This window comes from Theropithecus gelada, chromosome 15, assembly GCF_003255815.1.
Source record: "Theropithecus gelada isolate Dixy chromosome 15, Tgel_1.0, whole genome shotgun sequence".
NCBI classification, from domain to species: Eukaryota; Metazoa; Chordata; class Mammalia; order Primates; family Cercopithecidae; genus Theropithecus; species Theropithecus gelada.
Genome location: NC_037683.1, coordinates 64808589 through 64834112, shown reverse-complemented (window position 1 = coordinate 64834112; position 25524 = coordinate 64808589). Strand labels below are relative to the sequence as shown.

The 25524-nt window shown below is 40.9% G+C and overlaps 1 protein-coding gene across 3 annotated transcripts in view; it reads right to left on the bottom strand.

Moving 5' to 3' along the window:
* The window catches only part of BNC2 (basonuclin 2), a 457977-nt gene that overhangs the window by 394418 nt on the left and 38035 nt on the right, over positions 1–25524 (bottom strand). For 2 of the 3 annotated variants that reach the window (XM_025359763.1, XM_025359765.1), the window contains exon 2: positions 24957–25065. The exons of the other annotated variant lie outside the window; for it this stretch is intronic. In XM_025359763.1, the coding sequence (XP_025215548.1) occupies positions 24957–25001 (45 nt within the window). In that variant the 5' untranslated portion in view covers positions 25002–25065. The remainder of the gene's footprint in view (positions 1–24956; positions 25066–25524) is intronic. 3 annotated transcript variants of the gene reach the window in all.

The window sequence follows — 25524 nt, the reverse complement described above, 5'->3', positions numbered from 1 at the left end:
AAAAAAAAAAAAAAAAAAAAAAAAAAAAAAAAAAAAAAAAAAAAAAAGAACATAGGCAAATCCTAGCATGGCTACCTATGTGGCAGTCAGACAAGATAATAAACTTTCTGAGCTTCGGTTTCCTTGTCTGTAAAATAAGAGTAATTCATGGCACAGAACCTGACAGAAAGGAGGTGGGCCATATTTATATGAGTATTAAAAATACGCAACTCGGCCGGGCGCGGTGGCTCAAGCCTGTAATCCCAGCACTTTGGGAGGCCGAGATGGGCGGATCACGAGGTCAGGAGATCGAGACCATCCTGGCTAACACAGTGAAACCCCGTCTCTACTAAGAAATACAAAAAATAGCCGGGCGAGGTGGCGGGCGCCTGTAGTCCCAGCTACTCAGGAGGCTGAGGCCGGAGAATGGCGTGAACCCGGGAGGCGGAGCTTGCAGTGAGCTGAGATCCGGCCACTGCACTGCAGCCTGGGCTACAGAGCGAGACTCCGTCTCCAAAAATAAATAAATAAATAAATAAATAAATAAATAAATAAAAATACGCAACTCACCTATTTAAAGAATAAAATTTCAGAGTATGTTTCTGATACCTACAAGTGTTAGACATATTTCAATATTCAACCTTAAAATTCTTTAAACGCAGGTAGAATTAAATAAATGAACAATAAGAAATACACACTAATAGAATACTGACAGCAAATTATCTTTTGTTAGGCTAATTACCCACCATTTTCATTATATTATTCTCTCAGTTTATTTCATTAAAATTTATTAGACAAACAGCAGAGCCTAGAATCCTGTGCTATTCACATTAGAAGGATCCTTCAAATGAAAAGTTACAGCAGCTAACAGCTGTCAGGGCCTAGAATCATACCAACCTGAGCTCCAGGCCTGAATCTATCAATATCCTGTGTGATCTTGGGCAACTTTTTTAAATCTTTTTTTTTTTTTTTTTTGAGACAGAGTCTCATTCTGTCACCCAGGCTGTACTGCAGTGGTGCAACCACGGCTCACTGGAACCTCAACCTCCCAGGCTCAAGTGATCCTCCCACCTCGGCCTCCCGAGTAACTGGGACTATAGGAGTATGTGACCACAACTGACCAATTTTTTTTTTGGTTTGTTTTTTGTAGAGATGGGGTTTTGCTATGTTGCCCAGGCTTTTCTTTAATTTCAACTTCAATTTTCCCATTTATAAAACAGGAAAAAATAAGAGTAGCTACAATACAGATCTAAACCCTGTGTAGCAAAATAAACACTGTAAGGTATGTGAATTGCTATGAGGCCCAGAGACTTTGAAAGCAACTAGCCCAAGGCAAGCAAGCTGGTGACTGGGACAGGACAACATAAATCTCCTACTTCCTAGACCAAAAACAGAGGTACTAATGTACTTCACTGTCCCCTAAAGAAGAGAGCTCCACTTCCTCTTGCACCAGCCATACTGCAAAGAGAGGCTCATCTCTGCCATCTGACAACAGCCCATTCACAGACTTGGAACCAGGCACAACACTGGTTCCCATGCAACTTCTTAGATACCAGAATTTTTTCATATCAAATTCTAAAGTGGATCACTTGTTTCGGCTGAGGCTTAAATGGCCTGGGTCTAAGTGCCCTTAGTCAGAACAAGGGCCTTGTCTCAGCGCTGCATGTGAGGGGAGCTGCTGCTAGAGGAAGGATTGTTGACAATGAGATAAGAGCCAAAAACAAGCCCCCTGCTGGATCACTCTCTGATGACCTTTTGAGTGGTCTCCAGTGTGTTATCACTCAACGTATTAGGGCTAGGAGAGATTTGAAAACATCAGAAAGTTCAATTTTTTATGAAAAAAAATTAAAATGCTTTCGATTGCAGAAATCCAATAACTTCATAGTTAGGATAAGAGCCCCGGGATAAGGAGCAAGAACGCTCTCAGTTCAGTTTTTGCTTCTGTCATAGACTTATGCAAATAAATATGCGGTACTTTTATTTCCGCACCAGCTTTCAAAACGTCAAACCAGGGTGTACCTGCTGAATTCCCTTCCTAAAAATTCAATGCACGGCAATTCTAGAGTCTCCCGAACCAAGACCGAATGCGTTGTAATGTACTGAGTATGGATCTTGGTTTCAATTATCATCTCTATTCAAGACAGAAAGGGTTATCAAAATGATCCCTATATTCCCCAAAATGGTGCCAAAAGGAAAAGAGTCACATTAGTAATTATAAAATACCTGAAGCACTGTAGGCGGTTGTGACATATAACTCTGTATTTCCTTTATTTTTATTTATTTATTTTTCTGAGACGGAGTCTCGCTGTGTCGCCCAGGCTGGAGTGCAGTGGCGCGATCTCGGCTCACTGCAAGCTCCGCCTCCCGGGTTCACGCCATTCTCCTGCCTCAGCCTCCCAGTAGCTGAGACTTCAGGCACCCACCACCACGCCTGGCTAATTTTGTTTTTGTATTTTTAGTAGAGACGCGGTTTCACCGTGTTAGCCAGGATGGTCTCCAATCTCCTGACCTCGTGATCCGCCCACCTCAGCCTCCCAAGGTGTTGGAATTACAGGCGTGAGCCATTGCCCCCGGCCTCTTTTTTGTTTGAGATGGAGTTTCACTCTTGTTGCCCAGGTTGGAGTTACAACAGCGCAATCTCAGCTCACTGTAATCTCCGTCTCCCGGGTTCAAGCGATAATCCTGTCTCAGCCTCCTGAGTAGCTGGGATTACAGGCATCCGCCACTATGCCAGGCTTATTTTTGGTATTTGTAGTAGAGACGGGGTTTCACCATATTGGCCTGGCTGGTCTCGGACTCCTGACCTCTGGTGATCCGCCCTCCTCGGCCTCCCAAAGTGCTGGCATTACAAGCGTGAGCTACTGTGCCCAGACAACTCTGTATTTCCTAATAAAACAGCGGCTCATAGCAGAAAGAAACACAGTGTTTTACACTTTTACATATATAAATACACATATATACATACATAAATAGTATCCTGAGATCCTCAGAAATCAATGAAATGAGTATGGTAGGGGATATTTCCATCATACCTGTTTTATTGATGGGAAAATCAAAGCCCATTACATAAAAGTTTGCCAGCTGGGTATGGTGGCTCGCATCTGTAATCCTAGCACTTTGGGAAGCCTAGGCAGGCGGATTGCTTGAGCCCAGGAGTTCAAGACAATCCCGGGTAACATGGCGAAACCCTGTCTCTACAAAAAAATACAAAGATTAGCCAGGCATGGTGGCACATACCTGTAGTTTCAGCTACTGGGGGAAGGGGGCTGAGGTGGGAGGATCGCTTGAGCCTGGGAGGTCTAGGGTGTAGTTGAGCCATGATCATGCCACTGCATTCCAGCTGGGTGAAAGAGTAAGACCCTGTCTCAAAAAGAAAAAAAGTTTGCCCAAGTTCACCAATAAGAAAACAGTGTGCCTCACTTTGGGAGGCCAAGGTGGGCAGATCACGAGGTCAAGAGATTGAGACCATGCTGGCCAACATGGTGAAACCCCATCTCTACTAAAAATACAAAAAATTAGCTGGGTGTGGTGGTGTGCACCTGTAGCCCCAGCCACTTGGGAGGCTGAGGCAGCAGGATTGCTTGAATCCTGGAAGCAGAGGTTGCAGTGAGCCGAGACCGTGCCACTGCACTCCAGCCTGGCAACAGAGCAAGACTCTGTCTCAAAAAAAAAAACAAAAAAAAAAGAAAACAGCGTGCCCAGAAGGAGCAGCCACATCTTCTGACTCAAAATTCTGAGTTCTTTCTACGTGATAAAGGAATAAAATTTGAATGGCTGTATAAGAATGTATAAATTGTATAAAAAGATGCTTCATCTTTCCTAATCGACGCTTTGATGGCCATGGTCTATTGATGGTCCTGATGAGTAAGAGGCTTCTCTGTCTCCCCTCCAGGATGATAAAATGCAAAGGTAGAGAAAATGATTAAAGAAGCTCTTTAGTCTTTTTCTGCCCCCTGCCTACTGACCCATCTCCATTAATGACAGTACTTAAAAATCTGTAATGCAAATGTAAAGCCACTAAGGTAACTTATGGTTAAAAACTTGCTTTGCTTTATAAAAAGAATACCATTGTAATATGAATTGTCCCTGACCTGTCTACTAGGGCCCACTGTTATGCAATCCATAGGACAGGCTTGGTGTAGTCTTCCACAAGACAGCATATTTTCTCCCTGTTCATTTACCTTGGCAGGGGTGGGGCTAGAAGCTGTGGTGAGACACAAGAGAGGCATTCACTCTGCCTTTGTTTTCAGCCTTGCAAAACCAAGCAGTCCTGAAAAGACCAGTCCTCACCTGGATACCCACAGCCTAAATAGGGGCTACAGACTAGGCATCCCACAGGGCTGTTTGTTTCCCTCATGTGAAAGACAATGACTGAGTCTGTGAAACCAGATGCTGCTGCTGCAGGCCAGGAGGTAAGCACCGATGCACATTCATGGGGAAGACCTTGGCAAGCAGAGCCTGCAGCCAAATCCCAAGCACTGCTTCTCAAACTGCAGGTCATAGGCAATGGTGGATGGTGAAAATCACTGTGGTGGCTCTTAACCATTTGTGCTTAAATGAAATTGAACAAAATGCATCGCACATAGTAAGGATAAGTTCATGCACATGTCTATGTCAAAAATGCTTAGTCAATTATCCAAAGAGAAAAGTCACTAGCTAGCTACTCTACCTCAGAGTTCCGTGGGAATGTAGACAATGTGCTGGCTAGACCCTACAGTTGCTAGATCATCCTTCTCTTTTTCAAGAGAAACCAGAACTCTGAACTGTCATATGAAATCTCCCCAATTTTTTTTTAAAAGGGGCTCGACCCGTTTTAAAACAGTGTACAGGGGCCGGCGCGATGGCTCACACCTGTAATCCCAGCACTTTGGGAGGCCAAGGTGGGTGGATCACGAGGTCAGGAGATCAAGACCATCCTGGTTAACACAGTGAAACCCTGTCTCTACCAAAAATAAAAAAAATTAGCCAGGCATGGTGGTGGGCACCTGTAGTCCCTGCTACTCGGGAGGCTGAGGCAGGAGAATCGCTTGAGAATGAACAAGCAGGAGAATGAACCCGGGAGGTGGAGCTCGCAGTGAGCCAAGATCGTGCCACTGCACTCCAGCCTGGGCAACACAGCAAGATTCCGTCTCAAAAAAAAAAAAAAAAAGTGTACAGGGGGCCGGGCACGGTGGCTCATGCCTATCATCCCAGCACTTTGGGAGGCCGAGGCGGGTGGGTCACCCGAGGCGTTCGAGACAAGCCTGGCCAAGATGGTGAAATCCCTTCTCTACTAAAAATACCAAAAATTAGTCTGGCACAGTGGCAGGCTCCTGTAATCCCAACTACTCAGGAGGCTGAGGCAGGAGAATCACTTGAACCCGGGCGACAGAGGTTGCAGTGAGCCGAGATCGTGCCATTGCACTCCAGCCTGGACAACAAGAATGAAACTCCGTCTCAAAAAAAAAACAGTGTACAGGGAAAAATCAAACCCCTCTGAAGGATGGACATGGACTGACTATTCAGTACATGTGTAAATAGAAATGAGGGAGCAGAACTGCTCTTAAGAAAGGAGTGCAAACCTTTCTGCAAAATGTCCCTGGGAAGCTTTGCATGTGGAGGCACTCAAAAAGGCATTTGCCAGGACAACACTAGTGTTGAAAGGAAAAGAAGAGCCCCTAGTGAATGGCCTTAGTGAAGGGGGCAAAGCAGTAAAACATGGGTGGGCCTGATGGTTTTGGCAAATCTATCTTGAGTTGGGTTAGAGGATGCAGCAGAGGTCTCAAACAGAAATCTACCTTGACCTTCCCTTTAGAGGTATACATACCTGATTTCTTTGGGGAGGTGTGAAAAAGAATTCATCAGAAGTCATCTTTGAGTGCTATTGCAGAAAGAGCTCTGCCTGCCCACAAGGTTTACCAGCCTCAACTGCTTCCAGAGTTCTGCTGATCAGCTGCAGAGGAACGAAGCAGGGACTAGCAGGGAAGGAACCCTTCAACTGGGTTCACCCTTTGCTACCTGCCTGGCTACAGAACTAAGACTGAAGAGGGCACAGATCCTCAGTCTCTGGGTTTCTGAAGTGAAACCTGCCTGGCAGGCAAAGCTCTGGCTTGATGTAAGGGCCTTGAGCTTGGAGGCTGGTGGTGCTTGCGCTGGGGCTTCTTCACCTCTCCATCCCAGGGAAAAGATTCACAAACCCAGGGAATATTATCCACCCGCAGTCCCATCTGCCTACGTTAAAACACTTGCGAGTCTTCTGTGCAAATGTGGGGGCCCCAAGCCTGAGAGCTGGTCTTGCATCAAAAAGAAAGCAAGGCCAGACGCCAGCTCCAAACTCATCTGTTCCCCAAGCTCGAGGTGCAGGTGTGAGATCATCCCCACGAACCTCACCTGCCTGCAGTTTGTCACCTCGTGTCATTACCACAGGCAGAGATGCAGTTGAGGCTTTTGTTTTACTTCACACCAGGGGGAAGTCATTTTTGGAATTTTTCATCTTAAATAGTTTTTTCTTAAATGTATGTGACACATATTCCTCACGGGACTTAATAAAATAGATATTTCTCATGCCTGAAAAGTAAACTACAGCTGCACAGGTTTAAACAAAATTTATTTTTAAAAACTAACATTCCAGTTGGATTCATTCAAAATACATGTTTAGATATAATTTCTGAAAAATGTTAAGAAGCAACAAAAATAAAACTTTCTCAGCAAGCAGTTTTAATGTAATGCTAATTAACAGACAAAAACAACACTAACAAAACACACACTTACTAGTATATTTTAGTGTCTCGGTTATCTCAAGAAAAGCAACATAATTTCAAAATAGAAAAATTCTTAAAGCTTGGCCAGGCGCGGTGGCTCACGCCTGTAATCCCAGCACTTTGGGAGGCCGAGGTGGGTGGATCACCTGAGGTCAAGAGTTGACCAGCCTGGCCAACATGGTGAAACCTTGTCTCTACTAAAAATACAAAAATTAGCTGGGCGTGGTGGTGCAAGCCTGTAATCCCTGCTACTTGGAAGGCTGAAGCAGGAGAATCACTTGAACCCTGAAGGCAGAGGTTGCAGTGAGCTGAGATGGTGCCACTGGACTCCAGCCTGGGACAGAGCGAGACTCTGTCTCAAAAAGAAGAAAAATTCCTAAAGGTCTATATGCCCACAAAATTACCATAACGGAAGCAAGCAGAAAAACTGTTATTTTTAGAGTCTTAAAAATCTATCCTGAACCTGACATTTCTGTGAGAATGGAAAGAGGGGATGAACAACAACTGCAAAGCTTCTAGTTGCAATTATAATGATTCAATATAAATACAAACAAAGCAAACTCATTTTCTTGCGAGAGCTTTAGTTGAACTGTATAACAGGAGGCATTCTTAATGTGACCTCAATACAAAGAATATAGGTGTTTTCAATTGGTCGGTTTTTTGTTTTTTGTTTTTGTTTTATATATATATCAAACATGTTCCCTATACAGTAAGTGTCCGGTAGAAATAACAGTAACGGGGAATACGGTTTTCTTTTTCTTTTTTTTTTTTTTGAGACTGAGTCTCGCTCTGTCACCCGGGCTGGAGTGCAGTGGCACCATCTCGGCTCACTGCAAGCTCCGCCTCCCGGGTTTACGCCATTCTCCTGCCTCAGCCTCCCAAGTAGCTGGGACTACAGGCGCCCGCGACCTCGCCCGGCTTGTTTTTTTGTATTTTGTAGTAGAGACAGGGTTTCACCGTGTTAGCCAGGATGGTCTCGATCTCCTGACCTCGTGATCCGCCCCTCTCGGCCTCCCGAAGTGCTGGGATTACAGGCTTGAGCCACCGCGCCCGGCCGGGAATATGGTTTTCATGACATTCTCAGGTCATGTGACAAGACTTCCAAGATCTTGTCACAATCGAGATTGTTAAAATGACAACAAACCTCTGGGACTCCATAACCTCCCCAGACACGGTGTACTAAAAGGATTTGGCCTGTCTCGTCTCTCCTGATTATGCAATATATGCTAGAAGCAGAAGAATGGTGACACGGACCACTGGGCTGTGGACAATGTTTTCTGGCCCCACTTGTTTCATCTCCTCATTTACTATTTGGTATGTTGCTCTGACACTTGCAGTAAGATGAAGGTGGACATAACTCCAGGCAAGAGCAACAAGAAATATTTTTGCCTTGTTTATAAGGTAAAGAATACAGGGGGGTACATATTTACATAGTTGGTTGGCCAGCACGTGAGTGCACACAGGGACACACACATACACACACACTCTCCCTTTCATATATCTAGGCACTCAATATGTCTTTATTGGCATAGATACATAGATATGTTCAGCTTTACACAACAGACATTTTTCTTCAGGTTGTGATCAGTATTTTGCAACTCAAATATTCAAAGGGCCTAGAGAAGGCTTACTGTTTAAAAGAATTTTACTCCTTTCATAAACCACTATTTGCTAATATAAATAATCACCCCTAAATTACCCAAGTTTGGATTTATATATTCAGAAAACAGCATGCAAACCCAAACAAAGAGATCACAGTTAAACTACCTTTGGATGTGTCCTCAGTAACATTTCACCTTATGGGTAAACACTGATGACCACCACTAAATGGCAATGTTTGAGATAACAGATACCAGCTAGATACTGTTCAAAAACAAAAAATGGCTCAAGGATTACTGTTTGGAAGAGAAGCAGGAAAATTCAACATAATGTGCCAACTGCCACACCCATCAAATATCTGGGGGGCGGCCCTATACATTATGGAGATTCTACCTCTCAAAGACATACCAACATAAATCACATCTGTCCATTGGGATTGGTAAGTGCTTTTTTTGGCTCCCTGTTAGTTCTAAGACACTCAGAGAGATAATGCTATTCACTGTACCTTACGATCTCCAAGGAAACAAACACTTCAGATGATTATCTCTAACTTGCCACCCCCAGACCCTCAAAGTATGAATATTCAGTGTAAGGAATAAGGTTCCATGAAACGAAATTATAAGGAAGACCCTATATAATAATACATAATCAGCAAGACTTACACTCTTGTTTGACCAGCCTTTGAAAAGCAGCTGCCCAAATTAAAGGACTTAATTCAGAAGTGTAGGATAAAGCACTCCAAAAGCAAAGGCAAGGAGATAGAGGAAAAGAGCCCTGCATTGTGTTGAAAGAACAGCTAAACTAGATTAAGTATGGCTGGAATGTAGGGTAAACATAGATCAGATATGGTAAGCTGTCCAAGGACCATGGCATGGAAAACTCAAACACTGTGCAAAGTTTGAAAAGATTAGTAGCATGATCAAAACTGAGCTTTTGGTAAAATATCTCTGGCAGCAATAGAAAGGATGGACAGCAGTAGGAGAAATTCAGTATGGAATATTTGTAAGGATACTACTACTCAAAAAGTCAAGGCAGGCAACTGCAATGGTCACAGTCAACTTTAATACAGGAGGTAAGAATGAGGATATATGGATGCAGAATCCCTAAGATCCGGGATCTAAAGATAAGTCAATGATGATAGAGTTCAGCCTTTGCTGATGAGTGGTGGAACCATTAACAGAAATTTTGGACACAACACAATCCAACTAATATTCTGGTTAACCATAATGGGGAGGAGGTTATTTCCCCCTTTCTAGCCTAAACTTCCTGCTATATCTGTGCTTCCCACATCACGATTTGTACTACTATTTATTGGCTTTCTAGGAGGTTCTTACTTTGAAGAACTCTTCTCCTACCAAGTAAATAATTAGTGGTTAGCAAAAACTGGTAAGGAGCATTATCTTTCAAGTGAGACAGAGTAACTGTGCGTTACATTCTTCTTGGACACAAAGATGGAATAATCTCAAAGCTGGATTTCTAGCACAGCTGAATAATGCTCTGTAAGGAATAAACTACTAGCCATGCCTAAAATATTGGCCTGTTGGTTGAAGTTCTTCATGTTTCCCGACTGCCTATTTGCCTCTTGCCTTTATTTATTATTTTTCATGTTTAATTAAAAAACACTTCTACCTTAAGCAAATATTTCCCCTTTTTCCCTTTAATTACCTGACAAACGGTAGTAGAGCTGCATAAATTTTGCCTGAGGTTAAAACTGGAGTAAAGCCTAATCGCTAGCTTGAGACATTGTTCTGGCCAAGTAAAGCAGAACACGTTTATCCCCTGTGTTTGAACAATACTTAGGCACTTCCATTAAGACCTCTTTTTTAACCAGTGTTGATTCTGATGAACCCTCTTTCCTGATTTGTGTGGGAAATCTGAGTGTTCTTCACACCACCACTTCAAGATGAAGGAAACGAAGCTCAATGCAGGGGCATGTAGGTGTGCACGCTGTTTTCAGTAGAGAATGCAAACACATGCCAGTTCTGCAGTGTTAAATACCAAGCTAGGCAGCCCTCCCTTGATTCAGCTGAGCTTGTTCTAGACAAACCTTCAATTTTTCTGCTGCCTTCCATTAAAAAGATAAACAAAGTACAAAAATGAGAGTAGATTTTAAAAAGTCAAAGGAAAACAAGGATAGGTGAAATAAATGGCAAATCTAAGTATTAAAGCAATTAGAAATATAATCTAAGAAAAATTGGGAAATTATGGCACTTAATAAAAAAATTAACCTTAAGGGCAAACAGGACACAATACACACACACAAACACGGATAATGTGTTTTTTCTTTTTTCCTTAAGAGGCCCTACTCCAAATTGGGAGGCTCAGGCCCAAGTATGTAGTCTTACATGTGTGGTCTAAAGATGCTCAAAGCACTTTTCTTATCCTATAATTCAATCTAGTAATAAAAAGTATGGTGATCCGGAAGAGTGAATTCAAGGCAGCTGGCAGGTTTCACTGAAATCAAGTGATCTCATCTGCCAGCCATCTAGGACTCCCCAAAGTTTAGAAGGATTTTTGTGTCACTGGCCATCTCTCTCCAGCAACTGACAAAGGAAGTGGAGAGTGTGAAGAGGCAGCCACCTTTCCATTTAGGAAAATCTTTCCGCATTCCAGCTTACTTTTCCATCTAAAATACCAAAATCACATAGGCAGAACACTCTGATTCCACCTTAAAAATCTCTTCGACTTGAGTAGCTGGAAGGGATCTCATGTAACAAACACCTTAGGTAACAGGTAGCCATTTGCATACACACAAAAGAGACTGGTGTAGATTTGTGCTGTAGGGAATAAGAGGATCTAGAAATACTGCTGCCTGAACCATTAATGTTCTCCTCTCTTCACGAAGTAATGTCCTACCCTCTGTAGAGGCAACTGGCTGCCATTTGAGGGCAACTTTGTAAAATCTAAAGGTGGTATGATGATGATCATGATGGCAATTAAAAATAGTAACAGCAATTAATCATTTCTTACACTTCTATGGATGTCTGGAAAATATGAGGGTCTAGAGTCAGAAAGATCCCAATTCAAATTCAACAATCTTGGACAATCTGTTTAAACTGAGTTCCCACTTCTTCATTCAAAAAAAAAAAAAAAAAAGGGTGAAGAGGCATAAACCCAGATGGCTGATGTGGAGGTAAACTGAGCAGTGTTGATGAAAGCATCTGGCACACTGAAGGTGTTTCTTAAACACTCCTTCATTCCTCTCCCTTGCCAGAGTATGGTTTAACATGCCTTAAACAAATCAGAAAGAACTAGGCCAGCAACAGAAGTAGATCCAGGATTTACAGCTTTTGCTCATACTGGAGACTTTTAGTCACTCAATAAGCATTTATTGAGTTCTCAGTGTGTGCCAGGCACTGCCTGGGGCACTTGGCATTTATTTTCTTTGATGTCTACTGTCTTGAAATTTGATTTACTTTTATGTTTTAGGGTCAGGGATTGAAATCAAATTTTCTCAAAAAAGGAAGCAGTACTGAATAATACCTATTTTTAGGATCATGATGACAATGTACTCATCTCATTCATTTGATGCAAGCATGGTTCATAAGCATTGGTTGTGTTGTTAGTCTAATGTCAACCTAAAATGTCACAGAAAAGGCAGGACTGGGGACGAGGCTGGAGATGGAACAAAATTAATACAATGTGAAATTGCAAGCAAAAATGGTAAGCCTGCAACTGCAACTATAATATAAAAATTTAAAAAAATTTAGGCTGGGCGCGGTGGTTCACACCTGTAATCCCAGCACTTTGGGAGGCTGAGGCGGGTGGATCATGAGGTCAAGAGATCAAAACCATCCTGGCTAACAGGGTGAAACCCCGTCTCTACTAAAAAGACAAAAAATTAGCCAGGCATAGTGGTGGGCGCCTGTAGTCCCAGCTACTCAGGCGGCTGAGGCAGGAGAATGGCGTGAACCCAGGAGGCCGAGCTTGCAGTGAGCCGAGATCATGCCACTGCACTCCAGCCTGGGCAAAAGAGCGAGACTCCGTCTCAAAAAAATTTAAAAAAATTAAAAAAAAAAAAACAAAAAGGAAGCAAAAAGGAAGGAAGGGGAGAGAGAACCGGTTTAGAAGTTTAAAGAGAATGCCAAAATGGAAGTCCACAATAAGCTGCATGAGCTTAGGTGTCTCCAGAGATGATATTCCAATCACAGGCAAGGAGCTCATGATTCATAATAAATGGTCAAAAAGTGATGGCCATTATTATGGTGATTATTACTGTGTCTTTTACCTGAGTCTCAGTTTTCTCAAGCATCAGAGAAGTTCAGACTATATCTACGAATTTTAATGGAAAAGAGTCTGAACTAGTTTTTATTGCTGTTGTTTTGAGATGAGGTCTCACTAAGTTGCCCAGGCTGGTCTCAAAACTCCTGGAATCAAGTGATCCTCCCACCTAAGCCACCCAAGTAGCTGAGATTACAGGCATGTGCCACAGTGCCTGGCCAGATTCTTTTTTAAAAATTCATTTAAAGGGGTGAAATATTTTTTAAAGGGGTTAAGAAGTACTTAGCTAGAGAATACTGCAGATCTCTTCCATTTCTTATATCCTATCATAGCAATATACTCTGGCTTCACTGGACCTCAGAACCTTGGCAATACAAAAAAAAAAAGTTCCTTAACCTCTTATCCCCATCAGAAAATCAAACGAGTAATCTAACAAAAATAAGTGAACAACAAAAGAGGGACATTGCATGAACCAATGACAAAAGTGAGTCATGAATTAAGAAGTGAGGTGAAGTCAACACTCTGCATCTGTACTAAAAAAACAAACAAGGCCGGGCGCGGTGGCTCAAGCCTGTAATCCCAGCACTGTGGGAGGCCGAGACGGGCGGATCACGAGGTCAGGAGATCGAGACCATCCTGGTGAACATGGTGAAATCCCGCTTCTACTAAAAAAATACAAAAAACTAGCCAGGCGAGGTGGCAGGCGCCTGTAGTCCCAGCTACTTGGGAGGCTGAGGCAAGAGAATGGCATAAACCCAAGCGGCCGAGCTTGCAGTGAGCTGAGATCCGGCCACGGCACTCCAGCCTGGGCGACAGAGCGAGATTCCGTCTCAAAAAAAAAAAAAAAAAAAAATACTATAAGCTATCTGTACAATACGTGGTCAAAGAAAAAAGGCAAATAATAGAGATGGTATTTGATAGATTTCAGTAATTCAGGTATAAGATTATGGCATATCCATTTCTATTGAAAAAATACTAGTTGGAAATGTGTCACAGTTTTTAATAAAGTCAACCACAGCAGCAGAATGATGTCCTAATGTCAACAAGCATAAAAGGAATCATTAATAAGAAATATGCAGTCCAGCCTGGGTACGATGGCTCATGCCTGTAATCCCAGCACACTGGGAGGCCAAGGCAGGTGGATCACCTGAGGTCAGGAGTTTGAGACCAGCCTGGCCAACATGGTGAAACAACGTCTCCACTAAAAATACAAACATTAGCCAGGCGTGGTGGTGTGTGCTCTGAAAATGTCAGGTACTCTGAAAATATCAACTCATTTAATTTCCACAACTCTGTGAGATATGTATTCTTTTTTTTAATCTCTACAAATGGCAATAGGCAAGGTACAGTGGCTCATGCCTATATATCCAGCACTCTGGGAGGGCAAGGCAGGTGGATCACTTCAGGTCAGGAGTTCAAGTCCAGCCTGGCCAACATGGTGAAACCCCAGCTCCACTGAAAATACAAAAATTAGCCAGGCGTGGTAGTGGGCGCCTGTAATCCCAGCTATTCAGGAAGCTGAGGCAGGAGAATCACTTGTGCTCAGGAGGCAGAGGTTGCAGTGAGCCGAGATCACACCACTGCACTCCAGCCTGAGCGACAGAGTGAGACTGTCTCAAAAAAAAAAAAAAAAGCAATTTAATAAGGCCCAAAGAAGTAAAAGGTTTTGTCCAAGGTTATATTCCTAGGAAGCAGAAGAACCAAGATTCAAATGATAGGTTTATTCAGCTCCACAACCAGGCTTAAATAACTATGCCTTTCCTCTCATGAAAAGCCACCAAGGTACTTCCCAAGTGGGAAGCTTGTTACTCTCAGAGCATGTCATATTTTATTCCACACTGATGATATCTGCATGTTAAGACTCAGTAAAATTACTAATAATTTGGTCCTAGAGGAAAAATATTTCTCACAAATACAGATCATGTTATATATACAAGTGGTCTTTTTTGAAGTTGACAAACAACTGTTCAACTTGAAATGGGCCAAGTGTATACAGGGAAAAAAAAAACACTAAAAGCTTACAGTGGGGTAGTATTCAACTGATGAATCTGAAAATCAAACAGCAATGGGAAAACCCCTAACTAGGGCAATGATGGCTTAAAAGGATTCAAGCAGGCCAGGCGTGGTGTAATTCCAGAACTTTGGGAGGCCGAGGCAGGCGCGTTGTAATCCCAGAACTTTGGGAGGCCAAGGCAGGTGGATCACTTGAGGCCAGGAATTCGAGACCAGCCTGGCCAACATGGTGAAACCCCATCTCTACTAAAAATACAAAAATTAGCCAGGTGTGGTGGCATGAACCTATAATCCCAGCTACTCAGGAAGCTGAGGCAGGAGAATCGCTTGAGCCTGGGAGGCGGAGGCTGTGGGGAGGAGGAGGTTATAACAACAGTAATTATCAAGTATTGTACCCTCCTCTACTATATATTAGGCTTCATATTAGACTCTGTATTCTAACATTACCACCTATTACCCTAATACATACCTAAAATAGGCCTATCTTTCTTTGTAAATAGAAGAAACCAAGACACAGAAGTTAAGAGACTTGCCCACGGTCAGAGATCAGTTATTCAAATCCAAGTGAGCCTAGATGCAAAAACACAGCCTTTTAAATTCTCAGTGGTATTTAAAGTAGGGTTAGTATAGCCATCTAGAGCGAACTAGTTAGTTTCCCCCATTGTGGCCTTTAAGGAAAAAATTTAAAAGAAAGATGGGCAGAAAGACGGCAATCCATTAAGAACTTACTGGGAAACTGCCTGAAGCTTATTTGAAGGCTGATTTCTGGAATTGGAACATTTTTAAAACACCAAAGTTGTTGTCATTTGCCCAAATGTGTCAAATGCAATAAAGCAAATTCACATCAGATTTTTTTTAAAAAACGGTGTGTGACAAGTAAGCAAATATTAACGTGGTGTTGAATAAATGGAAATATTCTAGCTGAAACTGACTATTGTAGTTCAGAAATTATTATAGTCAACTATGTGGAACACTAAAATCTAATCAAACATTCCAACATCATTACTATTCCATAAATCTGAATTTTTTTAAGCCAAGAAAAATTACAGAAGTCTTGAACTCAAAAGTTCATACTATGAATTGAACTTAGTATTATTTAGGAAGTGCCCCTCTTCAAATTACTGTAATTGGTCAAGTAGTTTCAAGAACCTAGAAAATGGTTTTGTCTCATCAATGTAATGTCCTCCTCCACACAATGATTGAAACCATATTAGGCCTCTACATATCCAAGCTATCAAATCAGTCTTCTTCACATTAGGAAACTGAGCTAAGTTTCCTGAACAGAATTAACTAATTTGCTTTGTTTTATTTACAAGAACCATAGTAAATAGTTTATTAAAAAGCAAACAGTATTCTTACTAAACTCTCTTCAGTGATTTTTCTAACCAACAAATTCTTTTTCTAAAATACCAAGTAGAAAAGTTTGCATGTCAAACATTATATATAAAATAGTTCTATAGTGACATGTAAGAATTACACCTGCCAGGCCAAGCACAGTGGCTCATGCACTTTGGGAGGCCAAGGTGGGAGGATCACTTGAGCTCAGGAGTTCAAGGCCAGCCTGAGTCACATAGCGAGATCCTGTCTCTAAAAAAAAATAATAATAATAATTAAAAATTAGCCAAGTGTGGTGGCACATGCCTGTGTTCCCAGCTACCTGGGAGGCTGAGATAGGAGGATCGCTTGAGCCCAGGAGGCAGAGGTTGCAGTGAGCTGAGATCACACCACTGTACTCTAGTCTGGGCAACAGAGTGAGATCCTGTTTCAAAAAAAAAAAAAAAAGGATTACAACTGAAATGTGTAACTTAACAAAAACAATTTAAAATCTACTCAGAAAAATTCTGATTGCCTTGATGTTGATAACTATAGTAATATTTGGTATCCAGGAATTATTTCTTTTTTTAAACAGGTGATCTTTGACTACCCAGAAAGCTGAACTATGAAAGAAGAGAAATCTCAGGAAGCAACTTCAAGCTCTGCCCAACAAAAACATTCACTGACTGGTTCTAAAGGTCTTTTTCCTTCTCTGTGGAGGTGATTTTGAAATTTCATTCAAATCCCTAACAGCTCCTATCAAATTATATTAGAATTGTGACCTTATAAAGATGCCTACAGACAATTATAATTAATCTTAGTTTGTAGAATGGATTAATGAATGTGTTTTGTAGCTCTTTGCATAGACTACACATATGTCCATTAATCAGTAGTGAGAATCTAAAACTAATTCCTGGAAAATCTACAAAGGAACCCAATGGTTAGGGGTGATAAGAAACTTCTGACACTGGTCCTTTGAGAGTCAGTAATAAAAATAGGCTATGACTGCTACCACTATCACTGAGGAGGTAATGTGTCTAACGACAGTGAGGAGGAAAATATACTATTTACTGACTCTTTTCCCTGAAGTGTTGAAGGGGTTTTTTTGGTTGGTTTTTTAATGTTTGGTCATTTTATGACACAACGCACAAAGAAACTGTTAAGTCTAAGGGCAGAAATTAAAAGACTTGAAACTTCTGGAAATTCAAAGGTCCCTTCTTTTGAGGCCCTGGACACAGCTTGTTTGTATTCCTTCTTTCTAAAGGCCACATATATGACACTCTTTCAAGTAAAATCTACTACAAGAAAATAAAGGGAGGGAAAGGCACTTGCCTGTCCTCAGTCACCTCCTGGCCCTGTTCTCCCTAACTGTTATCTCCTTGATAAGCAGTGGTGCTCTGAGGTGCTTTCATATTCTCAATGCTCCAGCAGGAGTGATGATTGAGAGGCCCCCAGGCACCTCAAACCAATGCTGTCACTTCTAGTCACTGCTCGGCCCAGCTAATGCCACGCCTGTCATGACAAGCACCAGCCACCTAAAGGCACCACACCTCTGCCTCGACAAAACATACCTCTGAAAAAAAGTATGAGCCACAGAGGGAACCTGTTTCAGGTGTTGCCAAGGGAAGCCAAACTTGTCTATAAACAGCAGAGGCACAGTGAAAGAGAACCCAAAGCCACAGATACAAGAGGACTGTTAGCCTGGAGCGCAAATGATTGTTCTACTTCCTGTGCATAGATTGTATGGGAGGGGAGGAGGAAAAGGACAAACGAAGATACGGTTTGACCAGGCTAAACTGGGTTTAGTTGTCAGCCTAAACCTGCCATCTGGTGTTAAGATATAGCAGATCACACCCCAGATGTGTTCCTTCAAACAAATCACATCTTTTTTCTTACCCCTCCTTTTTTTTTTCTTTCTGTAAAGAGAGAGGTGCCTGCCAAAGATACAAATCAGTGAAAGTTTACTTTATACTAAAAATTCTCATTAATTTACTCAGCCGAATGAGTAGGTATGTCATTTATGCACTCACACCCCAAAAGCAACCACTTTTCAAAGATGGTACCTAGAGATGCTGAGCTGAAAATCATTTATTTCTACTCATCTACCGTCAAAGTTGGGGCTATCCTTAGTCACTCAAAAGCCATTTCATCTGAAAAACAAAATTTATTTCAGTACAGTAGAGTTCTGAAATCCCTATTCTCCTCTTTATTTTTGTCTCAATATCTCATTCCACAATTGGGGTGGGGAAGGGTTATACAGTGCTATCATTTGCACCTCATTACACTTGGGCTGGAGCTTTGAGAAAGCTGATATTCCCTCTAAATTTTTACAGATGCTTCTAGTTTACCAGTTCATGACTGCACTACTAGAAAAGACTTCCTGCCTCTAAACTGCTTGCTGGCATGTAGGCTGAATTTCAAAATCCCTGAAAAAAGTAAACCTTTGTGGTGTTCTCTTAACTTTCTTCCTGGGGAGGAGGAGGAGGGGAGGGTCACCCAAACCAAGCAAAATCTTTTTCTCCTATGGAGTGAGATTAAAGCTCAGAAATATTCCCTCCTTACTACTGACTCTTCATTTTGATTTGGAAATCACCTCACAAAAATGTTCATTAACTGAAAGTTATTTGTGGAAGGTGTTTTTCATTAGAAATTACGATTGTGACAAGTTCAGTAAATTGTGAAAATAATTCAACTACAGATAGCCCTTCACCTGAGCATAACTGTATTTTTTTTTTTTTTTTTGCATGTGTCATCTGACAAACACTTTGGACAGAGAGAAGGGACACTTTCTAAACTAGCACCCCCCTTTGTTTAATGGTTCCAGGGTTTTCAAAGTTCAGGGCAGGTGACACTGGTCTGTTCCTAATCTTTACTGTGTTAGCAATGTTAAGGCTGATGACGAGGGACACAAATCCCCTGATGGAACTGAATGCATTCCAAGCTCCCCGACCCACTCAAAGCCATAATCCCCTGCAGCTGGATCTTACTTACCAGCATGCACAGCTAATACATTTTTTAAAAGCTAGTCACTGGTGACAAATGTAAACTGGACACAGCAGCCCCCCTTTCTCCTTACTTCACTCCCCCACCCCTCAATCTTCCCCCATAACCCAGAGACTTGCTGTTTCTGTGATGGATAGGACCTGCCTTTTAGAACCACCAAGCCTGTGCTGTATAGCTCTGCTCTAAGTGACTAGAAGGTTTTAAAAGCATCTTCAGCTGTCAGACTGTAACAAAAACAACAAAAAAGTCATCCTTAACACAAACATTTCACAACGGAGAAAACCCTCTAAGTTGCGATTATCACTGCCATACGGAGGTCCACTATTTATTTAGCTATCACATGCAGGAAAACTGTCTGGCACTCTTGCTGCTTGATTAAATTAAGCTGCTTGCCATATTCTTGGGTATAATAAATGCAAAAGAAAATTTTAAACTTGAGATTCTTTTCTATTTTTTGGACTCTTTTACTTTTTACTTTTGGCAGAAAAATGACTGAAACACAGCAAACAAGTAGCCCTTTATGGAGGGCAAGCATGTTTTCACCATGGATTTTGGTCATCTACTTAGAAAGGGAAACCCCAATAACCCAAGTGGACAATAGCTCTATGCTGGATCAAGTCTCCAAATCTAGGGCAACAAACTATGCAAAATAGCCTAAAGACAGAAGAAATGATGGATGGATTGAGGGATGGATACACAGAGCTATCTAAATAAGAAAAAAATTTCTAAATGCTATCAAAATTCCAAATAATACAGATGACAGATTTTGATAAAGGGACAAGCTATCCACTTCACCTGATGCAGAAAAACCAAAGGTTAATGTATGTAACTTTTTTGGTTTATTTCAGTTCCCAGACAACCGGCATTAAGTGCTATGATTTAAGAGATGTTACCAATTAGACTTGGAGATAACTACCACAACACTGACTATAATGCTTACATTGCATTAGGTTTAATTACTGTAAAGTTACATCTGGAGAGGAAAACATAATTTTACAAACACTCTCAGCATTCTAACTTGAGCTCAGTCTCTGCACGATACATATTTGCCCAAGTAATTGAGGCCCTAAAAGGCACCACAGTTAATAACGTGTAACTAGGAGAAACACAAGGAAAAGTGACAAGCAGGTCTCTGTGAATTAAATTCACATGTAATTATGTGACCTTTCAGTGTTCTTCTAGTCTTCCTAAGAGCAGGTACTCCACAGCAGCTGCGCCCAGCCTCAGTGGGACCCACTGAACAGGAATTTGACTGAGACGTGGAGGAAAGAGGTATTGTACTGATGGAGAAAGATTAAGACAATTGCTTGGGAGAGTCCAGCTCTGATTCTCCTACTTGTCACTCATTGTCATATTCCCAGAATTCTGAGAACTCAGTCAACACATGAGTAACTCGATCAAAAAGGAACACTATAAACTCTGTTGTTCATGGCGACTTAAGTGCATTGGGTCTAAACCTAAAAATGGGGTGTGTGCAAAGGAGGGGAATTTGTGAGTATTGGTGAAAGAACAAGAAAAGGAGGTTGCGAGATTCTATGTGTACACGTGTTTTATTATAAAAGAGTATCATGGTACATATGGGGGGAGGTGTGAAATATGTATAGCTGGCTACGTTTTTCAAGACTGAATTAGAGTATAGGAATACAAAATCAAAAAAGAAGAAAAGAAAATGAGCCCCTATAATCTGTACATCTCAGACTCATGATTAATGGCAACATGTATTTAGTTTGAATCCATATGATATGTCCATTCATCCAAAAAACATTTATTGAGGCATGTTTGTATTCTTTATAAAGTAATCAAAGATGGCAGTGCTTTACAGAATTGCCTTATATATCTATTATAAGCTGCAAGCAGTATTACTACTACTAACACTAAATGATCTCAGGTCTAAATTACCATGTCTGCAATGATATATTCACACTATAAAGTCATCCAAAATCCTACACAAAATGTAAAAAGTACATCAGGAAAAAAATTGACAGACATAACCTGACATCTGCATGCTACTTAAAATGTGATAAAAATGGAGTAGCTTAATCAAATCTTTTAATACTAAAATATTCCGTAACTGTGCCCAATAAAAAAAAATCACAGGTTCAAATAAATTTGTAACTAATCCACTGAGAAATATTGATTATATTTTATAGAAAAACCACAGCAAACAACAAATTCTATTTACCTGAACTTTCAGGTCAATTCGTAATACTTAAAAACCCTAAATGAAAATGCTTAGCCTTGAGTAAGCATAAATCCTTCCCATGAAATGAATATAAAATTAATACTGTCTCTTTAAGTTACAGGACCTGCTATAGTTAGGTAGTATGAAGCCAAGAATACGTTCTGAAGCTTAACTCTCAGGAGCAAACATTTTCTACTTGTGAAGTAAACTCTGTTGAAAGACAGCAGACTACGGTCCCACCAGTAAAAACAGGGAAGTTTTCAGCCAGTGACAGCTTTGCCTACAGAGAAAAAAAAAGTGTCACAGACTCACTTTATTAAACCATATGCTCATTGCCCTGTGAAGAAAGCAGGGTCACTAATTAGTTCATTCTGTGAAAGAAGCCCTTCCTGATCCCGTTGACTTTTGTCCCCCTGGTTAGCTCCAGCTATTTCTGTCATGCAACTTGAAAATCACTGGAGGGAGGAAGATCGCCATAACAACCGCTGAAATGATCTTGTGGAATGTGTCTAGTGGCACTGGAATAACCTGAATATGTGCTCCAGATGTGTCGGCTGTCAGGAAAAAAGTAAACACATCTGATGGACAGCGTATGACTAGATGGCCTCGAAGCGACTCCAGAGGCTGGGGCGCGGGGGAGGGGCCGCATGTGTGAGTAGGGGGGCGGCGGGGCGGGCTGGACAGAGCAGAAGGGAGGCGAGCCAGGAGCCGGCACGAGGCACCAGAGGACCTGGGGCCTGGGGCGGCCTGGGAGGACTGAGCGCGACTGTTCCGCCCGCGTCCCTCCCCTGAGTGGCCTCTGCGGGACTGCAGCGGCCTGTGCGAATTTCCGTCTGGCGCGGACTTGTGAGCATTTGGGAGCAAACTACAACATGAATGCTGAGGAAGGGTAGAAGAGAGGAGCGGGCTCGGAACGCTTTCTGTCTTAAATATTAATGGCAACATGTCTTTAAAGCATTCTGTCGCTGTCCCCTGGCCCCTACTCACCCTTTACCAAATGAATGGTTTTGCTCTTTTGCTCCATATGCATACTCAAGCACTCTTTTTATTAGGTGACTGGGTGATTACATTCCTGATCCGAGTATGTTGTCTTTTTTGATGGTGGTGTTGTTCCGCAGACTTTCACAAGTTGGACAAGCGGGTAGGTTCCCTAACCCAAAACATTTTTTTTTTTAATATTTTTCTAATAAAATACATAGAAATGACTAGAAAACACGATATAGGCCAAAACACATTCTCACCTTAGTTCCTATTCTCAGGGGTGTTTGCAAAGAGGAGGATTTAGATCTATGCCCAGTGCTGACATTCACAAACAAAACAGCAATTCTACAAACATCTTAACGCACAGTAGGCACTTGTTAAATATTTGCTGATCAAAATATTTTTAATGTACAAGATTCAACTACAAATGCTACTTGGGTTCTACATATAAACAGTGGCAGGGATTACTTAAAAAAATAAGTAACCAAGCTTAAAAATACTTAAGAAAAATAAATGGGAAGTTTATTTCCCCAGGGGAACAAAAATGCCCCCTTAAAGAAAATAAGAAACAGTATATTCACACTATAGTACACAAACCACCTACTTGTGCATGAATCCACCACATTTTAATGCCTATTTCTACTCCAATCATTTGTAGAATGGGACTTAAGTTTTACAGAATATGTATAAAAATATTCACTACATTTCTGCTATAAATGCTTGTATCTGTGAAAAGCCTAAAAGGTTTGTTGAGAAATTTAAAATCTATGTGAAAAGCTTTTCAAACAACATATTCCATATTTTCTTTCAAAAATTCCACATAATCATATTTCAATAAAATAACGGTTTTCCAACATAGTATAAACAAAAAACAAAACTGCATTGGAGGGCAATTATCTCTATAATATACATAGTTATCACCTTGGCTAAGGCAAGGCAGTATTCACCTAGTACAGTTGTCCCTCAGTATCAGGGTGGTAGGGATTGGTTCCAGGTCCCTCTGAGGATACCAAAATCTTCAAATGCTCAAATCACTTAAAAATTGGTGCAGCACTTACATATAACCTACACACATCCTCTTATACTTGAAATCATCCCTAGATTACTAATAGTTAATACAATGTAAATGCTATGTAAATATTTGATATACTATACTGTTGAGGCAATAAGGACAAGAAAAGATTCTATACTGAAACATCAGCAACAATGTAACATTTTCTGGATATTTTGCGCATTATTTTTGATTCACAGTTGGTTGAATCTGCGGGTGCAGAACCTGTGGATACAGAAGGCCAACTGTATTTTCATTCAAGGTGATTGCCAACTTACAAATCTTGTTTCCATTTCTAAGTATCTAAGTACATTTTCCTCCTTTGATAAAACTAATTTAGTGACTCAGATTCTGAAAGTAGATCACCAAAGGGAAAAAGAAAAAAGAAAACCATGAAAATTATTTGAGAGCAGGAAATGGAACAAATCTTCAACTTACTCTTTACTCTGTAATTCACACATTTAACCTGGCAGAGGAAGACCCTAAGGATTCTTGGAGGCTGAAAGACTTAAAATTTGAGGAATGAAAGAACAGCAAGGGTGAATGGCACTGCGTCTGCCTTCTAGAAACTGGATTCCACTGGCAGCTGGCTGAATGAAGCCAGTAACAGATTCATGGTCGTGGAAAATGTTTCATCCTCTAAACGAAAACGTCATTATTTCCTTGTAACAGAAACTGTACTTCTTGACAAGTTAGACAACCTAAAATAATCAATGTCAAGTTCCAATTTATAAAATCTGTTGGCAACCTATAAAAAAGAAATAATCTGTGTATTTGCAATTATTTGCAGAGCCTACTTTATTATTATTCCAGTCTAATCTATCCCCACTCCCAAATTAAAAGACTTCAAAGGGGCTGACAGATTTCCAAACAAAATGCCAAGCATTTAAGCCAAAATTATCAATGTGCACATTTGCACAATGAAGTGCCAAATGTCTAAAAGATGGATGAGCTTCAATGACCATTTTCATTCACCTTGGTCTTGGCATTCAACCAATAAGCAAACAGTTCACGTATATTCAAAGAACTGGAATATATCTGTATTCATTTGTGTGACACTTACTTATCTATTTAAAATTTCTTACACAGAACTTGCAGTTAACTTTTATGAGAAAAATGGCAAATAATGCATTGGTTCTCATGTCAAATTCAAAATAATGGTTTTTCAGTGAGAGGTTTTCTTGTTTGTTTTTTGGGCTTTTTGAGGGGTGGGGCAACGTTGGTTATTAACAGCATCACAAGGTTAGAATGAAATTAAACCTGGAGTAAACTTAGGAAGTATTCAAGTTCCAGGAGTTATAAGATACCCACATGAACAGATTTGGTGGCTGAACTCGACACACTTCTGCCCTTAATCTACTGTGTGTTTTAAAAACTCAATCAAGTGCTCCTGGGTTATGGTTCCTCAAACCACCAACTTTTCTTAGACAATGTCACACCAGTTGCATGAAGCTCCACAGAGACTCTCCCTAATGCTTTTCTGTTTTACTCCACTGAGCAAATAATGGCAATGGTTATAACACGCATGGGCTATTAGATTTGCACTCCCACCAAGCAAGATCTAGGAAACTTTGGAGAGTTTACCCACAATTTTTTTACCTTATCTATAGCTTTACAGACCAGACTTAACTATTAAGTTAAAGAAATCCAGAAAAGTTGAATCCTCAAGCAAAACAAAACAAAAACTAATAGGACAATCAGCAAACCAATCTATTAGAATTCCAGCTGGCTATGAGTAAAATACTGCAATGCGGCTTCCTGGATGTAGGATATTTCAACTGTCCATTTAGTAGGTTTCATTCATGAGCCCTTATTAAAATTACAAGGTAATCTTCAAAGGAAAAATATGAAACTATTACATGTAGTTAAATACCAGTAGAAGAGAAAATCTAGAAGGTTTTTTGAGGTCATCAGCCATGTGTCATGTTATCAAGGGAAAAGAAGCCATGAAGCAGCACAAAATTCAGAGAAAACCAGGCAATCTGTAAAACAGAACACAGAGAACACAATATGTTCTGCCCAGCTATAGAAGCCTAGAAGAGCTCCTTTCAAGAACATAGCTGTAACATTTGATCTGCTTACTATAATGTCATCAATGTAGGCAACAGATGACATTAATTTCTGAAGACCTCCACCCCACTCGTGTCCTGACTGTAAAACAAGTGCATCAATGAATCCTAACCCAAGTTCTATACTAAACACAGAATATTCTCTCAAGGATCTGTGAAATCCTCAAGACAAAACATACAGCACATTAATTCCCAAAATACATATTTTCCATACAGCATTTAGAGGTAGGAAGGAGAACAAAGTGGTAAGAGCTGAACAACCCCTGAGAAAAGTCCCTGAATCCAAATTCCTTCGTCTCTTTTTTTTTTTTTTTTTTTTTTTTTTGAGATGGAGTCTCGCTCTGTTACCAGGCTGGAGTGCAGTGGCGCAAT